General features: G+C 39.1%; 2 protein-coding genes across 7 annotated transcripts in view; both read left to right on the forward strand.

The window, feature by feature from the left end:
* zcchc10 (zinc finger, CCHC domain containing 10) overlaps positions 1-4779 on the forward strand; it is an 11166-nt gene extending 6387 nt beyond the window's left edge. For all 3 annotated transcript variants that reach the window (XM_087180134.1, XM_087180133.1, XM_023429364.2), the window contains exons 3-4: positions 1770-1811; positions 3948-4779. In XM_087180134.1, the coding sequence (XP_087036260.1) occupies positions 1770-1811; positions 3948-4191 (286 nt within the window). In that variant the 3' untranslated portion in view covers positions 4192-4779. The remainder of the gene's footprint in view (positions 1-1769; positions 1812-3947) is intronic.
* Positions 4780-6002: 1223 nt separating this feature from the next.
* The window catches only part of aff4 (AF4/FMR2 family, member 4), a 32045-nt gene continuing 13157 nt past the window's right edge, over positions 6003-24890 (forward strand). Inside the window, exons 1-4 of one of the 4 annotated variants that reach the window (XM_087180128.1) lie at positions 6003-6283; positions 20108-20237; positions 23483-24286; positions 24643-24681. In XM_087180128.1, the coding sequence (XP_087036254.1) occupies positions 20112-20237; positions 23483-24286; positions 24643-24681 (969 nt within the window). In that variant the 5' untranslated portion in view covers positions 6003-6283; positions 20108-20111. Of the gene's footprint in view, positions 6284-12770; positions 14804-20107; positions 20238-23482; positions 24287-24642; positions 24682-24890 lie in introns of those variants that run through there. The other 3 variants (XM_023429371.2, XM_087180130.1, XM_087180129.1) reach the window with 3 other exon arrangements.

Raw genomic sequence — 24890 nt, forward strand, 5'->3', positions numbered from 1 at the left:
CATAGCACCCCTTGCGGGATCAAGACGCACGTTTTGATGTATATATTACCGGGGTTTTCTCAAAGCTGCGGGACGAGTTACGCGCCGAAATTTGGCGGAAGAATAATAAACCCGAAACAGAAGATTAATAGATGGCACTCCTCTCAGCTATTCTAGCTGTAGAGGAGTGCCTCGGAGCTGAGCACCCGTGGCACTAATTAGACCTGGAACAAATAGTCGACAAATTGATTAATTGGCAACTATTTCAATGATTTAATAATAATTTTATTCATTTTTAAGCTAAAATGCCAACCACTTCAATGGTAAGTTCATCCAAAACAAAGATTTTTGAAGATGCCATCTTGAGTTTTGGTAAATATTAACTTGCAGTTTCACAATTTTTTGACATTTTACAAACCAAAACAACTGATCCAAAAAATAACCCGTAGATTAATCGACAATGAAAATAACTGTGCGCACCTAATGTTCACAACTTTAGGACAGCATAAAATGCCCATCAGATTCCTCTGAACATCCTGTGCATTATTATTCAAGTGATTTGTAGGCAAAGGGGCTTTTTTTTTTTTTTCCATTGTGTGCCAACAGTTTTGAATCAGAAACCTCTGAATAGAGAGAAGCTGGTGTTCACACCTGTTTGACTTTACAGTCACCTGCTTTGATATTCAGCCTGGAATGAGGTGGGCGATCAGACTGAAATAGTTTGAAATTGTTGTCTTAGTCAGAGAATTTGCCTCATCAGAGGATTAGTGAGGGTGTCAAACTAAGCTGAGATGCCATGGAGTAAGAGACTGTGCACCAGGGAGCAGTAAAAACACTCTTCATTTTCGGACCCACGCTGAAGAAAATTTCATCTGTAGGTTAAATGGAGCCACTGTTGTAGTCAGAAACACACCCCACAGGATGTGTGAGTAAATAAGTCTTTACTGTGAAACTGTCATCGTACAAAAACTAACCGACCAGCAGAGGAAAATGTTATTGCTTTTTGCCGCCACCTAGAGGACATACTGATAAATACAATATACTTTGTTAACAGCTGTCAATATTTCACTTTTAAGGACTGAAAATAATTTACATAATTATTGCTGATTACTGAGCTGGAATGAAAAATGTGCTGCTATTGTTGTGTGCAAAAGTTTGGGCATCCCTGGGCAAATTACATATTTTGTTGATCTGTGAAGTCTAAAGAAACAACCACTGCAGAGAAAAACAGAGGCCAAACTTTTGCAGACAACTCTGTATTAAATCAGCAGTCTATACAGTGTGCACAACCAGCTCTCATGGGGAAGGTGTGTTTTGTCTGGTTTAATCCAATTAATGAACAAACCTTTAGGCTTATCTTTATGTAAGCTGATTATTTTCAGACACAGATAAACATAAAACATAACGATTAAAACAAATTAAATAATGATACATCAGCCTTTTGTTTGGGAGTATATGAAGTCCAAAGCAAGGTCCACTCAGTCATAGTTACCAGTGAAGTATATTGCACATTGTTAATTGGTTTTAATGATCAGATATAGCACCTTGTCATAATGTCTTTAAGGCAAAGTGAAAGTTAACAGTCAGTATAACACCATACATAACGAAGGACAAGCTATTAGGATGTTCAGCGTACACTTGAAACAATGTGTTTTTACACTCCAAAAGACTGATCTATCGTAATTATAACACATATTCCTACTTTATTTCTTTTGATTATAGGCCCAATTCAAGCTCAGCTTATTTTAAGTAAGTGTCAGTAAAACGGTTGCTTTTTCTTCTCTTTACAGACCTGGAAGTGAAGGCTCCAGTGAGAAGAAAATTAAAAAGAAGTGAGTAAATAACCATGTTTTGACAGTGTTTGATGTTTTGGCTGATCACAAGATATGTGTTGATGTGAAACAGTTATTCATACATTTATGTACAATATACTTGAAAACACTTCACGTTCTAAGCCATATTGTACTCATTTACATTTTTGATGAAAGTACATTGTAGGTTTTATAGTATGATTTCAGTTATTCCGAAGCATTTTAACATTGTACAATGTTTTAATATAAATAAAACATTTAATTACATATTTTTATTAGCAAGTAAGTAGTAGTACTTACACACAGTGATACATGAAAGCTTGTACATTTCTTTTCTCATTACCAGGAGCATTAGACTTTTCTTTGGAAGCACCTACAGCAGATTGTTTTGGTCCTGAAAATGTTATACCACTCATAAAAGAGGCTTCTTCAGTTATAGTGTCTAGTTTGAAATTCCCTTGGCATTTCAATTTGTTTGGGTCATGCACGCATAGTCACACGAGAGTCGATAAGGTCTCATGTGAGTTGTTGGAGTCACATGAAAGTCATGTGAGAATCGTTGTCGTAGGATGTCAGGATGGCTCTGTGGTCAAGTTGTGTGGTAGGGCCCCTCCTTTGTTTATAGATGGAAGTTGACTTTTCCAGCATTAAGCCCCGCTCTCAGTCCAAAGCTCTAAATGTTGTCGTCTATCTGAACATTGTGGACAGAAATGGGACGTAACAGTTCCCTCTAGTGGAGACTCTTGACGACTGTGAGCCACTACAGTTGGTTAAAAACTGCTTAAGCACTTATTGTGTAGTTCTTTCAATGCCTGCTTGGAAAAATCATATTGTGGCTGTATTGTTTGTACATATTTCAAAAGGTACTTTTAAATGATTTTATAAAACATTTGAAATTTTCTAGGTTGTGCCTAATTCTTCTGAGAGGGGTAGGTTACTGTTGTTAACCGCATCTAAATATTTAAGGTGTTGGCAATAAACCTTTTTCACAACAGATGTTTTGATTTATCGTATTAGGAAAAGCACAGGTGGAAGTAATAACGTTAACGATGTGTCCCAATAAGCCATGACAGTGAGCCAACATATCGGTACAAATATGATATACAATACCCTAAAACTGAGTCATCATTAATTGTATCATTACACCTGTGCTTTTCCTCCTGTGACGTTTCAAAATCTCTTCTAGAAAGAGTCCTATACTTTTAAGCACAACTTAACTTCCACATTCATCTTTTTCTTTATCATTCCTGAATGAATCCGATCCGTAGGTCTTTTTTTTTCACAGCAGACACGTTTTGACTTGGGGTAAGAAAAGCACAGGTGGAACTAATAATCTTAACGATGGCTCTGTTCCCGCAGTGACTGCATTGCTATGCAACCATTTATAATGTTATTAGCTACATCTGTGTTTGCCAAGTCTAAATGTCTGCTGTGACAAAAGGTCTATTTAACTCCAGTTTTACTCCACGGCCACATTTTCCCCCTGGGCGTGTGTGCAGCTAGCCTCCAGTGTGGAAACCACTGACTTTCATTATCAGAGGTTCATTTTTGAATTGTGGCTGTTGACTGGAAAAATGTCACAATAATGTAACCAAACTGGTATTACAGTTTATACAACGCCTATTTGTTCAGTGTGGACTTTACTGCTGTGTGGATTTTTTAGTGTCAGGCCATGCTTGTGTGTTGGTGGGAGGGGCAGATGCCATCGTTCAAGAGATATCAGATGCTGGTGATGTGTGGAAGTGATGTGTGAGACATCACATCAATGAAAGTTTAGCACTAAAAGTGTCACTCCCTGTGGGTGAAACTAATCTGATTACTTTTCCTGTGATGTGACCACACTGGTCAATACAACATCCAGATTAGAGAAAGAGTACATGTGTATATAATGTTTGCCCCATTTTCTCAGTTCTTCCAATGTAAAACAACAAATCAAACACCTTACAGACTAGCACTTGCAACCTTGCAAACACTGTGTTACTTCACTTCCAAAGTAGGCAAACTGAGCATGTTTAAGATCAGAAACGGTTCAAAGTCCCTGCACAGCTTTTCTTCACACCACAGTGACTACAACAGGTACAGCAAGAGGCTTCACAACTATACACGCCGCTCTGTTTTCTGTATTCATGTTTGTCTGCCGTGCTCTTTATCTCTCAGGGCTAAAGACTCCAGCGACAGCAGCAGTGATTCAGGCGGCTCCTCCAGTGACTCATCGTCAGACAGCAGTGACTCCTCCAGCTCCTCTTCAGATGACAGCGACAGCAGCAGTGACAGCGACGATGACAGCTCTTCCTCTTCTCCCTCTTCCTCCTCCTCCTCTTCGTCCTCAGACAGCTCAGACTCAGGAAGCAGCAGCGATTCAGATCAAGGACCTCCGAAGAAGAAGAAAAAGAAGAAATAAATAACTAAGTGGGTTTTCTTGTTGTTTTTTCCCTAAGTAAATTTTAGCTGTCCACTTTTTTTTTCTCAAACCCATCACAGTTGGTTGGATCTGCATGGATAGGACACTTTTAGGGCTGTAAACCTTACAGCTGCATACTGCTCATACAGTTTTTTTTAAACAGAAATGGACTAAGATGAAAAGAGAACAGGAGATTATTTTGAGTTGGCTATTGTGTCATATGTTCTGTTTTCAAAGTAAATCCCCCCCTCTTACTTCTACTAATGTGATATTTTCTCAAGATTGTAGGTTTACTGAGGAGGATGTACTTTTTAAAGATCTGAGGAAACTAGTGTGCTTATTCATGTTGAATCTTGTGATTTTGTACTAAACTATATTTTTAGTCAAATTTATTATGTACAGCTCACAACCTTAATAAGGCAACACCACATCTAGTAATGAAAAGACATTAGTATGAGAACTTTTAAAGGATACTGAATAAAAGTTTGGTTTGTTATTAAATTAGTTTGAAGTTAAATGGTCTTGTTGCTATGAAATTGCAGTTGCTTGTTTCACTGTAAAATAAACTCGGCTTGTTTTTTCTTTGGAGGCTCTTGTATATTTGCTTTTGTAAAAGGGTTTATTTTGGCATTATAATGACTTTACAGATATGAAATTGAGAATAAAATTGTAATAAATTGTCTTTTTATGAACTAATTTACATAGGATATTTTCATAAACAGCCTCTCACAGTGCCAGTGTTGGTAGACATGCCATTGTCATAGTATACATTTAAAGTGTTTTGAAATGCTTCACCATTATTTGCAATCATTAAAATGCAAAACAGATTAATACTCATTAAGCTTAAAATGCAAGTTTTGTCTAGTCAGTTTAGTCCTAGGTTGTAGGATCCAGTTTGAAACTCCTGCATTTAATTTGTTGCCTCTTAGCCTACCACACCCTAAACAATAATAATAAAGATGATGATGGAAGTAGTTGGGTGTGGCATATCATAAAACTGCCTGTTATGCCACATTCAAGCTATCAAAGATATATGCAGATTTTTTTTTATTCATCAGGGGCTCAAATAACTGAAATCAGTTATCAAACGCCACTAATCTTTTTGGGTGATAGTTTATTAGTTTTTATCGGGGCACTTCTTTTTTACTTGTTTTTCTTGAATTTAGGTGTTATGTCAAAAAATTAAGTACCACAAAGTTACCTTTAATGGATAGAAGGTATGATAGAAGGAAAATCATGAGTGTAACTGAATGTACAATAAATTTCAATTAATTTATTGATAAGCTAAAAGACACATGACAACTGAATTTTGTTGTTTATTTGTGTATTTACAATTAGATGCACAATATAAATAAGAGGGAACAATGAAACGCTGCTTTTTACTTCCGTTCTGAAGTCTGAGCAACCTGTGCGTCACAGGAAAATGTTGCATTCAAGTCACGTGGGAGTTATCAACATCATTAATACATATCATTAATACATCTGCTGGCCTGTTACTGCTTTGCAAAACAATTAAATGATTCTTCAGACTTGACTCAACTCTCTTATCGGTGTTTTTGGAATATTGAGTAACTAAGAATTTATATTTGCTACTATTCGCTGTCAAAACAATTATTTATCTTAGGGTGAATAAACCACCTGAAAGTCAAGATCAAGGGTATATTTAATCGTCTATCGTCCATATTTCTCTTAAAAACGTTCAAAAAACACTGAGTTCCCGTTAACTTGCTTAGGGGTTTGGTTTGAAGAATTTCCGACAGTGGCTGAAGGCAGCACCGCTTGCTGCCATCCATGCATCCAGTCCTGTCTGTGGTACCTGCTGGCTACTTAACTTCGCTAGCAGCCTTACCTATCAGTCACTTCTGTTCAGGAATAATAAAATGAACGACAGACAAAATGATTCCCTTTCGTTTTCCGCTCGATGTGCAGATGCGTTTTAAGGGAAACATGGAGACCATCCATTTGGTTTTAGTATTTTAGCTGTTACAGCGTCTTGCTGAGTCCATTTTGCGTGTAACTGGAAGTGGAAAAGACAAAGAGAAAAGAGCTTTCCAATAGCTAGAATGGTTTGGGCCTAAAAAGAAGACAAGAGGTAAGGATGCTGAATGTCACAAAGGACGCTGTTTGGTGATTAGCTTTACTTGGTGGTTATCTGACATTTGGAGTGACTGTTAATTTAAATTTCCGCAGAAAATTTCAGTGGTTTCAGGGCTAGCTAGCCGCTAGCCTAGCCACAAAACGCCACTAACAGATTTGGCTAGCTAACATTATGCTAAAGCGAAGATGCAGGTAGTCCTGTAGGTAGCGAGTTAGCCATTTGCTAAATGGATAAACCTTGTAGCTACTTTTGAGTTCAGATGACAGCAAACTTTAGTGATTGATGTACTGATAATATTGGTAAAATGTTAATTTTATTAGTGCGGAGGCTCCCCCTTCTCGAAAAGTAAGGCAAACGTAGTGATAGTGATCATGTTTTTGTTTCTGTAATGTTAGCTAACAGGTCATGACGTCTGATGTTTGTGTTTTATCTGTTTAACCGTGGTTGACATAACATACACGCCTAAGTTTGCTAACTAGTACTAATTTATGTTATCGACAAGGAGATATTAATTTGGTAATAAGTGCGAATGGTAACCAGACGCTGCTCACTTTGTTTATCGTGCATATGCAATTCAGCTTGGTGAATTAAACTCTTAAAGCAGGTCAATTTAAGTATGAGCAACAATAATTTTACTTGCTTGCAGTTTTTCTACCGTAAACAGTATTATTTCAATAATCCAAAGCCAAAAACAATTGTCAGTTTGTTCACAGTGACTAGCAGAAACTTTTGGTTTGTTGTCCTGCAACCTCCGCACATCGTATTCTGCATTTTTTATTCAAACGAGATTACTCTCAGTGCCACTCCTAGTTGTCCCAAGTTAAAATTCTAATGATTAACTTTAAAATTACTATTGCGTAGGAAGGCAGCACAATAGCCTGTGTGTCTAGCTTTGGTCTAGCAGAAGGACAGCTGATGTGCTTTTCTAGGAAGCCATTTTACGTGCCACAGTTGGGGGAAGGGCCAGAATATACATAATAAGTCCAGAGTAACTCTAAACAGTTATCACTAATGCAGGGGTACATCTAGCAGGGCACACTTGGCACATGGAGAGGAGGGCAGAGCAATCAACTTGTTTATCTTGGTTGACACATCCTGTTGGGGGAGGCCTAAGGTCATGAACTCTTTTATGGCAGGTAGATGTGAACTGGCACAACTGTAGTCAGGTGGTAGATGGAGGTCTTAGGCTGTTAGAGTTGTGGGTGCAGTTGTTCATGAAGTTTAGTTTCATGTTTAATTAAGACAGTAAAAACACCTCCCTCCTTTTTGAGACAGTGACACTAACTGCTGTATTTACCAGATTCGGAAATTACTTTGTAAAAGAAATTGCCAAGTAAAAGAATTTCTGAATACACTTCATGGATATAAGTCAGTCTGTATAAGAAATGTATACTGGCTGTAAAACATGCTTAGTATTACAAGTTGCATTGTTGAAGGACATGTAAACAGCTTTACTGAGCTATAATACGCCTCTCAGCTGGAGTTTTCCAAACATTTTGTGATACAGAAGGCAATCCAACTGTTTGATGATAGATAGCATTTGAATCTACTCCCATGTATACCAGTAAAATGAGCAGAATAAAAAACAATGCTTTTGAAAAACTTGCTTAAAAGGTGTATCATGATAGCAAAGCATCAGAAACAGTTGAAATACTGAAGGAAAGCTGATGTTTATGTATTTAGAGCCATTCGCCTATGCTCAAGGGCTGGATGATATGACCGAAAATCAATAATTATAATAACTTTAACGTTTCTGACTTGATATTGCATGAAAAGTTCCACATATGGTATTTTAAATTATTGTTAAAGTAATAGCTCATCGTTTTGCAGTGCTACTTTTTATTTTAAGTGAAGATGTTGAAGCACCATGTGAATCTTAGGTAGACATATGAGACACAAACAAAATTAGGTGACTCCCAAATGTCAGTATACTTAAATATCAGGATCCTAATGAAATAGTTTTTAAGCAATCAAATTAATAGTTTGTTTACTGAAATATTGTTTATTATGAACAGTAATAAAAGTCGATTTTCAGAACTAATGCAGTCCATGCAAACATGGTCAGTGTGTTATGGCAGATAAAAGGTTTCTGCTGTCTGGCTTGTGCTCCCTGTGACGCAGTTCAGTGTGAAATCCTCTTCATTTCCTGTTTAGGTTTTGCTCTGTGGCTTTTAGTATAACTGTTTCCTCTGTAGCCAAGCGAAGGGCACAAGCACATGTTCAGCTGAGATGTTATGGTGACTTGTTTGTCCATTCCGGACAGTGGAGTGGGTGCCTGTTTTCTTTGGCTTTGACACATCTATTGTACATTTCTGTAGTAGTACAGTGTGATTTTTCAGGCTGAATATTTGGGAAATGAGCAATAGCTAGTTTCAGACTATTCAATAACAAATGACTGTACATGAGAACTGCCCTCCCAAAACTGAGTAGCCCTTGTTTGAATTAACCTAAGTCTTAAGGTTGCTCCTTTATCTTGTCTCATCATCTTTCTCTTCAGCTCCCCTTGATAATGAAAGTGAATTTAATACATGAAGTCAAAAACGAATCATTGCAATCATATAGTTTGTTTATTGTACAGATGCTAATGCTTTTTACCCAAAGCAAGAGCTACTTGTGTCCTCAGCGAAGGCCTGTAAGTTTATAATCAAATTTTATTTCCTTTACAAAGAGAAGCTTGCCGAAAGAAAGTTGTTTGAAGGCTCTTCCAGAGCCTGCCAGTTTAATTAGCCCGAATCTAATCAGACATCAGCAGCTCTTTCTTTTTTTTTTTCTTTTTTTTTTTATCCCTCTGTACTGTTGCTCACGCAGCAGAAAAATATGCCATTCACTGTGTCCTGACCTCATGCATCTGTTCTTCAGCTTTTGTTCTCTAGGATGTGAGTTAAGCTCTCATGTGGCTATATAGTCCCGTGGAGGTGAAGCTCATTAAAGCCATTTTATTTCACAGATATGGCATTGATCCGTACTGTGTGATACTGATTTGTCATATTGGTTGGGAAATTGTAACATCAGTCATTGTTTATTGTAGCAGTGGTACTTAAGGTAAAACTGCAATGTAATTCATTGGCATAACGTTTGCAGGCAGTAACAAATGTTGAATCAGTAACAAACAGTAAAAAAAACTGAGACAATGAGATGCAGCTGATTAAAACGAACAGTTTCTTTGTAATAACTGATTCAAAAGACACTAATGTTGCTAACTTCGGCCACTTATGCAGTGGAAGTTATTTATCAATCATGCAGTTTAATTTTTCATCAGCTGGTGTCTTATTTCACAGTCAAGTTTGGCCGCAGCATGTATCAAAGCGTCTGGGGAAGCAGAGGTTTATTTTAGGTTCAGCGTAGTAAGCTATAGTTCAGCGTGTTTCTATTTGCAGACAGGCAGATACTCAGATACTAACAGTGTCAAATTTAGTCCAGACTGTTCTCAGAGCAAGATTGATATGGAAAACCATGGCACATTACAGAAATTCTTGTGAGTCCTAAATAAAGTTGGGGTAATGTTTGACCTTTATTGTTGCTATCGTATATGATAAATCTTGGTGCAGTATAAATTGGCATGATGCTTGCATTTTGAATGGCTTAGGTCATGTTTCAGCTGGGTAGTCGTAGTCTCCAGAAGGTAGAATTATCAAAACTACGGAACGGGTAATTCATGTCTTGGTGAGTAATAGACTGTTAAGTGGTGTGTTTCATGGAGAAAAGCGTTACTGCTTCAGGCTAAAAGACAGCCTGATACAACAAAGTTTAGGGTAGACCTGTGTGAATTAGCTAAGATGAGTTTCACCTGTTAAGTGTTCTTTTAAATAATTTATTTTTCACCTACATTAATGATCAGTAATCAGTTAACGATTAGGCCGACTTGTGCACAAAGGCTAGTTAAGTAGGTATCACTCGCACTACACCTTTTTATTACACAAATGGTCAAACTAAATTCAAACGATAATAATAACTTTGTGCGTAAACTCTTTATAAGAGGAGACATCTTAGACTGCCCATATATCAGTTGATATATTCTCTTCAGATAATTACTGACATCTCGTCCGTCTGTTTTAGTAAGATTTCAGCATCTTTTGTTCATGGTTCCTTGTTCTCTGCTTCACTCATCAAGTGTGGATAATTTCACAGTTTACTGCAAGAATTTTAACACGATGTTGGTAAACATCTTCACAATTTTAGAACAATGGAGCTATTCCAAGAGCATGAAAGCCAATGTCATCTAAGTGCACTGAACTTGCTGGAGCATGCTGAGTTTAAACTGTACTTACATCACAGTATGTTGTATCAATATTGACTCAGGGCCAAGGGAGGGGTTGTGAATTGTTTAGAATCTTACCGTAGTCAAACGGATGAAGAGGATCATGCAAAAAAAAAAAAAAAAACAGAAAGCCTCTTGACAAGCTTGATGTGCACTAGTAGTCGATCTATTAATTAATCTCCGATCCTAAATGGCAGTAAATCTAATCTAAATCCATTACTGGCTAGTGCTAAATGTATATTATGTTATGTTGTAATGTGCAGATTAAAACAACTACATATCAGCATTACATACTGGCAACCGGATGCCTGGCTCTCTAAATATCGGCATCAACCATTGAAAATCCCATATTGGTCAACCACTTGTGTGCACATCGAAGGGCTTGAATGACACTCTTTCTTTGGAAATGTAGCAAGATAATTGATGGTTATGGGTCATGTTCCATGAACAATGTGGCAAAAAAGTTCCCCCAACATTGTGTTATTTGTGTCAAAGCTGCCGGGGAGAGCATTTTCTCTCTGAGCTCTGTTGATGATATTTTGAAGATTATTATTTTGATTTTACAGACTTGGTATGAAGACATCACTGCCATAAAGGATTATATTGTCGTTTTTGAAAGATACAAGTATACATTAGTATCAGAGTTTTGTGTTCAATGAGAACAATACTTCTCACAGCTCAGTAAACAGGTTTGCTGGGTGTTGGATATGAAAATGCTCTGAAATGAACATGATTAATTAGCTTATAAATGCAGAACATCACAGCATTGGGCTCTGATTGGTAAATGCTACCAGCTCCCTCTGATTCAGATAATGCACGCCTGCTGAGTGGAGGCATTCCAGACAGTGACTCAGTTCAAATGCTTCAAACCTGCCTGAATGAAAGGATATAAGCAGTTGTTTAGAGAACATGTCAATCAAGACTTGGAGTCTTGTTTTGATATGTTAATTGACGCTTATCTGAAGCCTTGTAGAAATATTAAAGGGTTTTAACTGAAAACTGAAGCAAGAACTAAAGAATTCTGAACAGCCAGACTTAATCTTAGTTTTGACAGTGTCTTCCTCAAAACATCCTCAGCTAAATACTTCGACATAAAAGAAGATAAAAGAAAATTATGCCTATTCATTATAAATAGACATTTCCTTCCTTAGTTATTATATTGTGTAGTAGATTCAAAGTCACTGCATTTTCAGATATCATTACTTTCTTGCAGTGTCTGATAAAGTCCTTGTCCTTGCTGCATATAGTCTTGACGGCATCCCCCCCGTCAAGACCAAACAGCTGCTTGTATGAGGCAGGTTTACAGCATTTGAATGGACCCTCCCTCTGGAATTCCTGCAGTCAGCAGGTTTGCTTCAAAAGCACCAGGGTGGCCACTGGCTGCCCATCTGTACCTCTCTGTGTGAGATCTTGTTGTTCAGATACATTATAAAATATTTTTTGTAAACGGCATTTATGAAACACAGGAAACCATTTATGACAGGTGACAGTTTGAGGGTTGTTGTGTAAATGTATTTTACTCAACATGAGGTTGGAATTTTTTTTTTTTTTTTTTTTTTTTTTAGCATCTAAAATTCTCACATGAAAAAACTTCCAGTCTAAAGAGTTTTTGAGCTGTTAATGCTAAATTGGAACCATTTACTGTCATCGTAGTTGGTGCAGTGTCGAAAACCTGCCGCTGTTGCTGAGATGTTTAGATTCCACACAAATCCAGTTGTATCGCAAAGCTTTTTATGTGCTAAGTTATGAGCCTTGTTATTGATTAAATCAACCATGAGTAGTAGCCTGCTTCTATTTATAAAAGTAAATGGCTTATACAATTGATGTGCTGAAAATAACTGACTACTGAAGTAAACAGAGACAGAGAGATTGTTAAAAGGCTGCCTTCCAGATTAAGTATTAAATACAGCATTTCCAACATCAGCCCTGATCATATAGACTAGCTATGCACTTCAAAATGACATAACAAGGTGACTATAAACAGAGTCAAATCGTTTTACGTTTTAAGGATCGTTTTTCTCTTGTTCATCTTGCAATACACCATGATTAAACAGCAGTCATAAAGATTATAAAATGACGTGGCAAAGTCATTATGCATGATCCTCAAAGTGGAATCTTTTTAAACAAGTGTAGACATCGTTTGAAAAATAATACTCTTTATTATTTTGATACTGTATGTCGACTTTTGGTCACACAAAACAATTTGAAGATGTTACCTTTGGATCCAAGGATTGTGATTGGGGTGGGGTGTTCTGTGTCGGACCATTTCTGTAACTTTCTGAAACCAACGATACGACATTCACGCACACTTCACACGGCATGATTGGTCAGCTGTGTGAAAGAGAGAGGAGCAAGGAGTTGCGCTTTTATCTCCAGCTGTTTTTATACAAGTTGTTATAAAAGTATTTGTGCTCTTTTAATGAACAACCTGGTGCAACACTATGAATGACTATCATGGAAAGACTGAAAATACGTGCCAATATTGCCGATTTTGAACAATTTTGCGTCCATCCTCTCTTTATCAAAGCCATCTTTTCACTCTGCCTTTTTTTTAGTGCACCCTTGCAGAACGACTATAAACACACTGGATTTCCAACATGGTAAGGCAGTTCGTATCAGGAACTAGTTCTGTGTGACCATAAACCAGCCCTTACTGCCTTTTATCTTGGTAAGGAAAACATGTATTGGGTGAAGAGCAAAAGAGTAGGGAACCCTTCTTCCTGGACTGACAGATATGCAACATATATTCTACATGCACTAGATAAAAGGAGCTGTTGTAACATTACAATTTGTAGGAACAATGATAATTATAGGTAAATAAAAAAAAAAAAAAAAAGGCTAACATTTAATGTTCCGTAAATATCATGGCAAGGTGTCAAGTAAGTTGAAGAGTTTCAGGCAATGTGTACAATATGTTTTGAGGCTGTTTTTGTACCAGATAAAAATCCTTGCAACATGTGATGATAACACATTTGTCAGCATGTGTCATCATCATATGTAGCTGATGAAAATGTCTGTGGTTTGTTACAACCTGCGTGCCGGAAACTGTGCACTGTCTCTTTAACAGGCAGGACTGGTGCTTTGCCCTGTGCTCAGGGATAATGGGGGAGGGAGGGACAGAGTAGGGAGGGAGGTTGTTGACGGAAAGACAAGCTCTGATTGGCTGGGTTTCACTGAGGGCAGTGACATCACACAGGAGGAGAGGCCCTGTGGTGTAAAATAACATGTCCTTTTATGGGACGAGGAGGACCGTTCCATTCTTAGAGAGAGGGGAGATTTATTCCCTTCTGTCTGCTCCCTCACTCTTCATTTCCTCCCAAATGATCTCCCTAATTGGCCCATAAGGATATTTTGTAAATTAATATTGCTCTAAGGTTGTCTTAGACCAAGGTTGTGTATTTCTTTACAGTTAATCCTCTTTTTTAAACCCTCTCTAATTTTATCAGCTTTATTTTGAGTTTAAGTTGAAGGTAAAATAAGGTGCATTAAGACTTGATCCCTCTATTTTCTCCTTATATATATCTTCTCTAATTTAATGGGCCCATGTTTTGATTGTCTTTGCAAATGCCTCATCATCAAAGCTATGCTTTTTTGTTGTCTTGAGCATTGCACTTCCTTCCAATAATCCATATCCTTAATTAACCATGATTTAAAAAAAAAAAAAAAAAAAGTTCCTCTGCTCCTTGCAGAACAGTTTTTCCTCTTAGCTGAAGCCTAAAATTGGCCAATAGTGCTTTTAGTATTTAAGACAAGAGGCACCACCAGGACTGCCTGGCACTCACGTGAATAGGAAACAAGCCAGATATCTCTCTTTCTCTCTCTTACATTCACTCTTAACATTTACACGCTCACCCTTAAACCTTGTGAACATGCTTTAACCTCACAACACCACACAGAAACAAATTCTATGGCTGCCTCTCGACTTCACCTAGCATGTGACTTCCCCTGCTGTTTGCTGACGTGGTATCTCCCGAGAAGGAGCCTCCACCTCCCCTCACTAAGTCAGATTTGTCTCTACTCCAAGGAAATACATTGTACCATCGAGTGGAGTAAAGAAACTGTAGTTATACTCTTCCATCTGGACGCCCACAGATACATTTAGAAAAGGGACAGGTTGTTTTCACCGAGGTTGCCGTAGAAATTTTGGCTAACAAGTCATGACGAGAATACTTGTGAATCCCTGGGAGATCCTCTGAACCCTCCTCCCCTCCTCCTTCCAATGTTTCAGTGGTTGGGGCCATGGCCTCTCAGTCAGGGTAAGAAATGCACAACTAGTTGGCTGCTTGACTTATTCTGTTGGTGTCTGGTAGGAATAAAGCACTTTATTCTCTACACTCAAATATATGTGTATAAATATATATACACATTCAAGTCTTATTAAAATGTCATATAAACTTGTGTTTGGTTGGCTTAACATAATGGTTGTGTCACAGAAGTCCAGTCCTGTATTCATGGTTCTCAGATAACCATCAGTTCTTCCCTTTTTTTTTTTTTTTTTTTTTTTTTTTTTTTTTTTTTTTTTTTTTTTTTTTTGCTTGTGTTGAAGACGTGGCCTGGCTGTTATGTTGTGACTGAGAAAGAGGCAGATGAGCTGATTAATTTAGGTACAGAGTGAACTGCCTTTTCAACTCGGCAGACTTTGACCTTTTCAGTTTGGCATACACTGTTGAATGATTACAATAAATGTTGCTGGCCATTACACTTTGATGATAATAAATGTCATTGAAACTCATGTGTTAGAAGTGATTTGCTTGATTTGCTTAGGTAGACTTTTTGCCTTGTTTTGAAACAATCTACTTAGCCTATCTTACTATGTTGGCAACTGATTAGCGCTGTAGCGCTTGGGCCTTGGATGTAGGTTCAGCCAAATATTTAAACTGAGGCTTCTTTATGATCTGTGCCTCTAACGTTTGCTCTTTAAATGAGTAAAATAGAAATTAATGTTTGTCCTGGGTGTTTCCCACACATTCCTGATTTTGGGATTAGGGATGAGTGCATGGTTTTCTTGAAGGCCACAGGTAAACAGTGGCTGACTTGGTGGTTTCTGAGTCGCATCTTATTTATACAGACCACAGCTACTGACCTTCACAAAGAAATAAACAATATGCTCAATTGGGCCTCACTTAACTTGGCAAGGGAAACCCCCAGTGCTTAAAAAATGAAAGATTAAATTTGAAAGTAACACTATGTGACATCTGCCATTAGGTGATTCTTGGGTATTATGACTACGACTCCATCCACCATGAGTAGGGGTTGCCTTGTCATGTAATACCATGGTCAAACAACAGGAGTTTTGGGCCAGTATAACCACGATTCATCCCTCTTTCAATTGGAGGAGAGGTCTGATGCCGGACCTTGGTTTGTACCAATGTTCAGGCCTGATTATCTGGTTATGTGATGGATTCACAGATCCAATCTTAAACCCTCCGAAATGCTCACAGACTCATCAGGCCGCCCAAATAATATCGAGCATCTTTAATAGGCCAATGTAAGTGTGCATACTACTGCATATTGCTGACCCATGCTCACTGCCTCTTCCCAACCATTTTCTCAACCAAACTCGTTTAGCCTTCTGCTTTTGTTTTTTTTCACTGCAAAGTTTTACTCATGTTGTTGCACCATAGTCTCCATTTTGTTTGCATCTGCTTCCCCATGAGATCTCAGGAGTTGGTGCATTGCTCCCTGATTGCTCTCTCTGACATGATGATATTAATAATATCCTGTAGTGTGTGATGTGCAATAATATAAAAATCTTGTAGTGTGTGCATGTTTGAGTTTGGGAGATAAGAACATCTGTGAAGTTTCTCTTTATGGGTGTGATGCAACCTGATTTCAAAATTGGTTAGGATTTTAAAAAGCCTGTAGTGTGAGCCCAGCTTTAGACAAACTTTCTCCATTGTTTTCGCGCAGTGATAACATTCCTCTGTCTTTTTTTATGCTAAGCCACACTTGCACACACAGTTGCCTTTGCACCATGTTGTAAACAGTACACACGTGGGTTGATGTGCAGGAAACAGGCGATGTATGCGGAAGTGCATTTGGTTCAAAGTTTTTCACGAATCAATATGTTTAAATGAAAAAAAGATTCTTGATGAGTTCATGATTTGTGCACATTTAGAATTTCAGAAACTTCCTGATACAGGGTTTGTATCAGTCTACTGTGGCACAACAAGGTTAGTCACCACATTTCATTACTCAGAAAAGTTTGCCTTCTATAGAACTTTCATATGTACTAATCTTCAGAGTCACATGATTTCTTGCATTTGGTCAAAACAGGTTATCTTTATTTTGTGTCTTTACCAATTCAAGGCAAAGTCCTTTTGTAGACATGAGTGGCAATATTTATAGAAAGGCAGTAGGTCCTCTTGTAACTTTTTATTATTCATATAAAGGTAGTGTTGAACTTGGTTTTGATTTGTTGTTCCATATAGCTCCGTTTTCGTTTTGTTGCTGACTTACAAACAGGTCAGGCTGACAGACTTTCTCCATATTCACACAGTCACATCATAACACCAATATAGGATTTTCACATTCTTTCCTTCATGTGGGTACTTGGTGTACTTCCTTATTTATTCAAAACCAGGAGAACACTTTGCTTTTTATTCATACAGAGTACTAGAGAAAAAACAACAACATGGGAGAGGGAGCCCATGTTTAGCTTTTCATTTTCACCAAGATAGAAAGAGGCAGTGAAGTTATTTTGATTTTGGAAAGGGGCAAAATGAAAGAGACTGGCGGCTGATAAATACTAGCATTTATGCTCTAGTATTGTTAAAACCACAAATAAACAGTTGAGCCTCTTGTCTTCTCTTTAGTGCTATACTACGATGTAACCTCCTGTTCAACTAATAAAAGCCAATAGATCAGTCAGTTAGTTGGGCCGAACTGACATGAGCTGTGTTTACAAATGATTCCGGGCCTGGGGCATTTGATCATTTAGCACTGTGCTAACAGCAGCCAGTTCACACATGCAGCCCCACTGACATCAAAAGGCTCATTTGCATGTACATGTAGTACCAGGTCACACACAATAATGTTCTGATAACAGATGGTCTTAAGGAAACCAAAAAAAACGGCCATACTTGCAAGCTGACTTGTACTTTTTGTCAACAATGTCCTCGCAGGTTACACTCTGCTGCTACACATGCTTCTGTTGTGGTGGTGCAACTCAACAACACACCTGTTAAGTGATTGGCTGTCTGTCACTTGTAGCACGGCCTGTTATCAAGGGATATGATTGGCTGTTTATGAACCAGGGAGGGAGCACACTTGGCATTTGTCTGTTTAAATGATTGGCTGTTTGCATGTCACTTGTAGCACCCTTCATTATCAAGGGATATGATAGACTGCTTACGGGGGTTTATGTTTTCATGAGCCAGCGAGGGAGCGAGTTTGGGGTTTGTTAATGCAACCGTTAAACTATCTCACTTTTTGTTATAGATGAAGTGTCTCACGCTGTTATAAATCACCATCGTTTTATTGTCCAGCCCTAGTTGGTACCCAGCTGGGTGATAGAGTAGGCAAAATGAATAATATCAAGCAAAATTTAGAAGAACGCAGTTGGAATAAATCTTCCACACTGTTAGCTGTAGTAGACACTAAAGTTGTAGCAGCTTTATTATTCAATTTTACACTGAAAGTGTCTGTTTAATTTTTTGGCAGTGTATAGTCTAAGCTCCGTTCTTAGCTGTGTTGGGAGTCAAATAAAGTCCAGAGATGATAACAGTGAGGTGTTGATGGATGTTTGGGTGATGGATAACCCAAACAATGTTTTCTTCTTTGTCTTTACACCTCTGCTGATAAAACTGTTGCTAATGGTGTCTCATGGCCTTGGCTGCTTTCTAAGCTCTGCTTTAGTTTAGCTCAGTGACAGTGTGTAAATCATGTTGTCTGTTACGTGTAATGACTCATGCTGTAGTTGCGCGGTGTTGATGATGTAAAACGGACTAAGGCTTAGTCAAGAGGTTGGTTGGGAAATTACTGTTTAGACTTGCTGATAAGCTTCCAGATAGAATAAATTGTAAAACACCTGGAACTGTTTTGTTCTAGATTTAGTCTGCAACATTGCTGGTTGATTGATAATCCTGATCAGTTTTAATGTGAGAGTTGTGTGAATTCTTCTAGGAAACTCTAATGGTTTCAAATATTTAGGTTAGTTTGTCTGGACATAGTTTAGTTTGACTTCCCTGTGTGTAGTGTTTTTTCCTCTTCCAGAGTCGGTTTCCCATCTGCTTCTTTTCATCTTTTCAGTCATACTTAGTAAGAATTGAAAACACCCTTGTATGTTGTGTTTATAATCTAGGAGGAGGCCGGGTGGTTGCAGCATAATCGCTCTCTGTCATCAGCCTTAAAATCATTGTTGTCACTGGCAGAGCCTGAAGCTGTCGACTTAGAGGGAGAGGCGACACGCCTGGCTGATAATTTGCTTCTTTCTGGTTTCAAAGCTCTGTAGTTGTTTTCTGTTAAACAAGGTGCACAACAGTCACGTTTTGTTCTTTGTCAGAGTGGCTGTTCCTAATGAGCACTCACTTGTTCTGTCCAAAGTCCCATGTTGTGATATTCCAGATGGCATGAACATTTTATGTGAAGTTTTATCTTTCTTTTTTAAGACACTGTGATTAATCCTTTGTTCGTACATTTGGTGTTGTTTGTCCCTCTGGTGTCAATCCATACATCCTCTTAGAAGGACGCTGCCCTCAGATAGCTGTCCACTTTTATGTTTCCACTACACATTATGCTCAGGCGGACAATAAGGGCAGAGAGGTGTGTTTAGCTTCCAGTGATGGAGTCATTGGCTTGAAGCTGCAGTTTGAGAGCAGTAGGTTATTTAATCTTAATTACTTTGTGTTTTTTTTTTTTTTTATGCAATTCCCCAAAACCAATATGTTAAAACCGTTTCTATTTGATTCCTATAGTTGGTGAGCTAGCAGCTTTACAAATTGTAGTAAATGAACTTGACAATGTACGACAACATTGAAAAACGGTCATTAGTTGTTTCAGCTGGGGTACAATTTAACATTGACCATCTGTACAAGGAGATTATTTGCAGTAGAAGTAGGCTACTGCACAGTGTCTGGAGCAGCTTAAGCTTATTAGAGACTACTTTCTCCACAAGTCATCTCTGTGATCCTTTCCCTGTTTATGATGTTTGGGGTTTCACTGATGATGGTCCAGTTTGTGGCTTACTAAAAAAAAAAAAAAAAAAAAAAGAAAACTGTGACTCAAAGTAGCGAGTATGTAATGGCAATCTGACCGAATGATTTGCTGTGACTGGCTGGAAACTTGAAGTAGTTGGTATAACTTTGCAAACTAAGTTATTGTAGCACAGAAAAGAAAACTGAAGGGTTTATGCTTTGTAGCTATGTTTCCTCACTTTTGAGCGAGACTAAGTTTTAGGTAAATTCTTACAGGCCCGTCAGGTGTTTCCTTTATGGACGTCTCACTTTCATAATACCGCTTCTTTTATAGCCATCCTTGTAAAGCTATGAGATAAGTCTGTTTATTGTCTCTCCTCAGCGTGTTTTTATGTTGACTTTTTGTTGTTGTGTTTGTGTTATTAGCAACATGAACCGTGAGGACCGGAATGTGCTCCGAATGAAAGAAAGAGAAAGGAGAAATCAAGAAATCCAGCAGGGAGGAGGAGAGGCCTTTCCAGCAAATTCCCCTCTCTTCCCTGAACCTTACAAAGTGGTGAGTTAATTTACCTCACGTTCACTTTTGACATGAAAATTGATTAGTCAGTGTAGAGGAATTTGCAACAGTGACAGGAAGTGAGAACTGCACGTACGACCAGGAGCATTTATGTCAACACCGCATCGTCATCACCCGAGCTTATGCTTCTTAAACTACTAAGAGGAATCCTTAACTTCAGGCCTCCGTGGTAGAGAAAGAAACCCTCTTTCCTTTGGTGTCCTCCTGCAGGTGTGTGTGTTCACGCTTCATGCAGTAGTTGTTAGTCTGAAAAAAACCTTTAGTTATTAGTTGATTAGATGTCCTCAAATAAATTCTATGTTTCATTTAGGCTTGAGAAAAAGTTTTGTTGCTTTTCATTTTTTTTTTTTTCCCTCTTCTTTTTCACAATGACCTTCAGGATCCTGCAGTCTTGCTTTTGTTTACTGTTGATGTGATGAAAGCTAAATAGGGCAAGATGTGCTTTAATACCCATGCAGGAGTTGTTTAAGGTGACGTGCGTGATTTGTGTGCAGCACAGTACGTGGTTGTGTTGATATTTGTATGTAGGTATTAAAAGCAATATCTGATGCTTTTCCAAACGTTTGACGCTTGAATTAAATAATCATGAGCTGTCAGATAGTCAGCTGTTGACCAACTCTGCACAAAATACAGAAGAGTCGGTTGAGTTGACGGCACCTGTTGTTGCTTAGCTGTTTTGTAGTGCAACTGTAGAAAGTAAACATAAAAACACGCCAGCTTCCCCTCCTCCTGCACCTTATGTGTCTTCACTCTGAGCTCATAGAGACACACATAGATGTAGGCCAGCCAGCCGGCTCCCAGCTCCCGCCCATTCAGTGTAATTGTAAAGAGGATTTGAGTTCTCTGTACTGGTCTAATCTTTGCTACTAACCAGATTTGAGCAGAGGTAAGTGGCTCCTCTCCGTAGCAAGAGCTACACATCAAAGCAGCAGTGAGGAATGTGTCCTGACAGGTTGGGAATAGAGAGGGTACCAGAGGTGAGTGATGAGTGCTGGCCTGTGTGTTTTGGACCACAACAAAGTGAAAGGTAAAAAGCTGACATTGAAGAAGGAAAAGTCCTTGACCTTTCCAAAGGAAGGAAGGCATTTGCAGCAAATAATTCTGTTGTGCATGTTGGTTCTTCTGTTTTCAGAAACTGCTTTTAAGAAACAGGGGGTGGCATTCTGGAAAAAATGTGGAAAAAGCCAACTGTTTAAGTCACTGGCTTTTCTACGCTTTGTATCTCTTGTCTCCTGCTTGTCTGAGTCTTATGTAAGCTTCAGTTTGACTTTTTTTTCCCTCTCTGTCATGCTCCACTAAGTGGAAGTTTACTGTGTTCTGCATTAAAAAGCCATGTGTGCACACAGCTGCAGCTGTGGCCTCCCAGATGTAGACCAGCAGAGCAGTAACATTTTTATGGTGCAGAGTTCACGCACTTGTAACTCAGCTGCACAAAATGAGGAGCAACAAACTTATCTGTTGAAAATTAGAGACACACAATATTTTATTTCGGGGGCTAATTAATTTTTTCAATCAGGGATCCGTCAGATGTGATTATCAAACAGGCCTTTTAAACCAAGTTGTGCCAGGATCTAACTAGCTCCAGAAACTAAGCAGTCCTGAACTCAGGAAATGAAAATCCATGGAGTACATTTATGCTTGCATTTTGACTGCATCTTAAGAAACACAAAGATCAGACAGGTAACAGGTTGAAAACTGATGGCGTAGGTTGTCATTTTTGCAAGTGAAAAGGTAGCAGATCATATTTAGAAGAGATGGCAATCTGTTTTTTTTCTTTGTTGGTTTCTATTATGGAAATGCAATGTTTGAAGTGATGTTTGTAAGAATGGTTCCTGGCTGGCAGGAACTAGTCTCAGCACTGGAGCCTTTTTGTGGGGACAGGAACTGAAACTTGGAACAGTGTTCCTCTGGTCAGCGTGGAGGTAAAGTTCGTGAGTTCCTTAAAAGGTTAGTGAGAATTTCTGTGGATGAAAAGAGCCACGTGAAAAGGTTTTGTCTAAGAGGAATTGTGAGAAAGGATTTTTATTACAGATGAGAAATACAATATGTAGAGAAGTGTATATACGTTTCCTGTTAGATGTGATAGTTTTTCTGTGCAATACAACCGTCTTGTTTTTACAGCACGTTTTCATTCTGCCAACACACTGCAGAGTGTTGCAATCAATGTCTTTTGTAAACACTGAGTTTATTGAACAAACTGTGTAATGGTTCGGCTGTTTCTCATTTACCTAAAGCACTTTCTGTTTAGTCTCCTTTGTTTTAAGCATTACCAGCCAACAAACATGTGAGCATCAGTATGTGTGATAAGCCATAATATCAGCCCTTTGAAAAACTTGTAGTTTGGAATAAAAGCAGTGTTCCACTGGCAGTCTGATACAGTCATAATAAAACTGATTTATGCTCTTATTACAAAATGGAAACAACCTCCCTTAAAAAAAATAAATAAATAAAAGAAATAGGCGATGCTACAGTTCACCAGCTTCACACGTGTGAGCCAGGCGATGCTAGCAGGAGGTAGTGGAGTGCACATTATGACCAAGCTAGTTACATTTCCTGCCAGCAGATAACGGCTTGCGTTTCCTCACCGTCTGTGTGAGTATGTCAAACAAAACAGAGGTCTGAGGCTGCATGTGTAACTGGATATTTTGTCACAGGCTGATTGCAAACAGGTCGGCTGGAACCCATGGCCTTAAAGTGATTGATTAACCTCTGTGTTGGAACTATGGGTAGACCATTATCTGTGTTCACAGATGGGTGTGGACTGATCTGGCCCCAGTTTGAACAAGCGTAACTGTGTGATTGGCTGATTGTGCCTCTCTCTATGTTTAGTCAATTATTTCAAATGTAATACTGGTGACACACGGGGTTAAGATGTAATTTGTTTCTTGTCTTTTGTGGGATGAAAATGTGCATTTCCCGTTATGCTCATTTTGCTTATTTGACTGGTTTTAAGTCTTTTTGTGTAGAAGCGATTTTTTTTTTCCCTCCATTGTCAGTGTTTTTGATGGAAAGCAATTAACCCAAGTGTTGAACTTGTGCCCATAATGACTGTTTTCTCTCACCACCCCTCTATCCTCTCTGCTTTCCCTCTGTTCATTTTTCTCTCATTCATTTTCTTCTCAATGAATTTTCTGTCTCTTCTTTCTCTTTTTTCTTTTTTTCTCCATCGTCACACTGTCCTCTGCCCCACCTCCTCTTCTCCCATTCTCTGCTTCTCTCTTCAGTCCAGCAAGGAAGATAAACTGTCCAGCCGTATTCAGAGCATGCTGGGCAATTACGACGAGATGAAAGAGCCCATCGGTGACACACTTCCAAAGCTTGGCGGTAAACCTTCTAACAGCTCGTCTTCCTCTGAGGAGAAATCAGGCCCACCTTTGTTTGGCGGGGACCAGCGTGGTGTCGGTAGTGGTGGCAGCAGCCAGAGCAGTAAGTGGACTCCTGTTGGTCCCGCAGCAGGTGGATCTTCATCCCAATCCCAGAAACGCTCAGGACTCCAGGGTGGGCACGGCAGCCAGAGGGGCAACGGAGGTAGTAGCGGCAGCAGTAGTAGCCAAAGACACGGAGGAGAGGTGCGAGAAAAGAAATCAAGTAAACATAGTGGAGGGTCGGAGCACTCAAAGTCACACACATCGAGTCCGGCCAAGGGCTCTCTGAGTTCCTCCAGCAGCAACAGCCACTCACGGAGCTCCCTGTCTGCCGAGCAGCATCACAGCAAGGAGCGCTACCGCTCCAAGTCCCCACGAGACAGAGAGGCCAACTGGGACTCGCCCTCACGGGTTCACACCTCCTTCACCAGTGGACAGCACTCGAGTCAGGCCTTCCCCCCATCTCTCATGTCCAAGCCCGGCTCCATGCTGCAGAAGCCCACGGCCTATGTGCGGCCTATGGACGGCCAGGAAACAGCAGAACCCAAGAGCTCACAAGCAGAAAGCTACAGCGGACAGTCGCACAGCAGCACCATGGGAGAGATGAAGTCCAACGGCAAGGCCTCGCTTTCCAAACTCAAGATCCCCTCACAACCTGTGGAGGTAAGGCTTCAGTTTCATTCTACTTTTAATTAATTCTGAACCCTGCAGCTTATGTTCACTACTCACAAAAGGCCATGCTGTGTTTATGTGGTGCTTAAGATATAAATCTATAGTAGTGGAGGTTGAAGACTTAAAATGGCAGAGCACTTTTTAAATGGAGCATATATTCATAAAGATGTAATAACTGAATTAAATTGCCTCACAGTGCATTACACATGGTCTGAATGAACTCATAGGTCTCATAAAATGCCTATAGAGTGACTCATGTACTCAAAATGGAAACTGCCTCTCACCTGCTGCACTGACTTCATGTTGTTTATGAACACATGTGCTGAGTATGATGTTTCTGTCTTAAGGGCCCTGGTGATGCCAACTGTGTCGATGAAATTCTGAAGGTATGTACATCATTGTATTTTGCTAAAAAAGAAACTGCTTCTCAGGCGAGCGGTTCATCATGAGAATTCAGAGAAAGACCTCGAGTTAATGAGAGAGCATTCTGTGTTACTCACACCTTACGACTCATTTGCACATTTTTCCCTCTGTGTGTGTGTGTGTGTGTGTGTGTGTGTGTGTGTGTGTGTGTGTGTGTGTGTGTGTGTGTGTG

Source organism: Seriola lalandi, unplaced genomic scaffold (genome assembly GCF_002814215.2).
Source record: "Seriola lalandi dorsalis isolate HSWRI2012SDOR001 ecotype SW California unplaced genomic scaffold, Sedor1 jcf7180002054893, whole genome shotgun sequence".
Classification (NCBI taxonomy): Eukaryota; Metazoa; Chordata; class Actinopteri; order Carangiformes; family Carangidae; genus Seriola; species Seriola lalandi.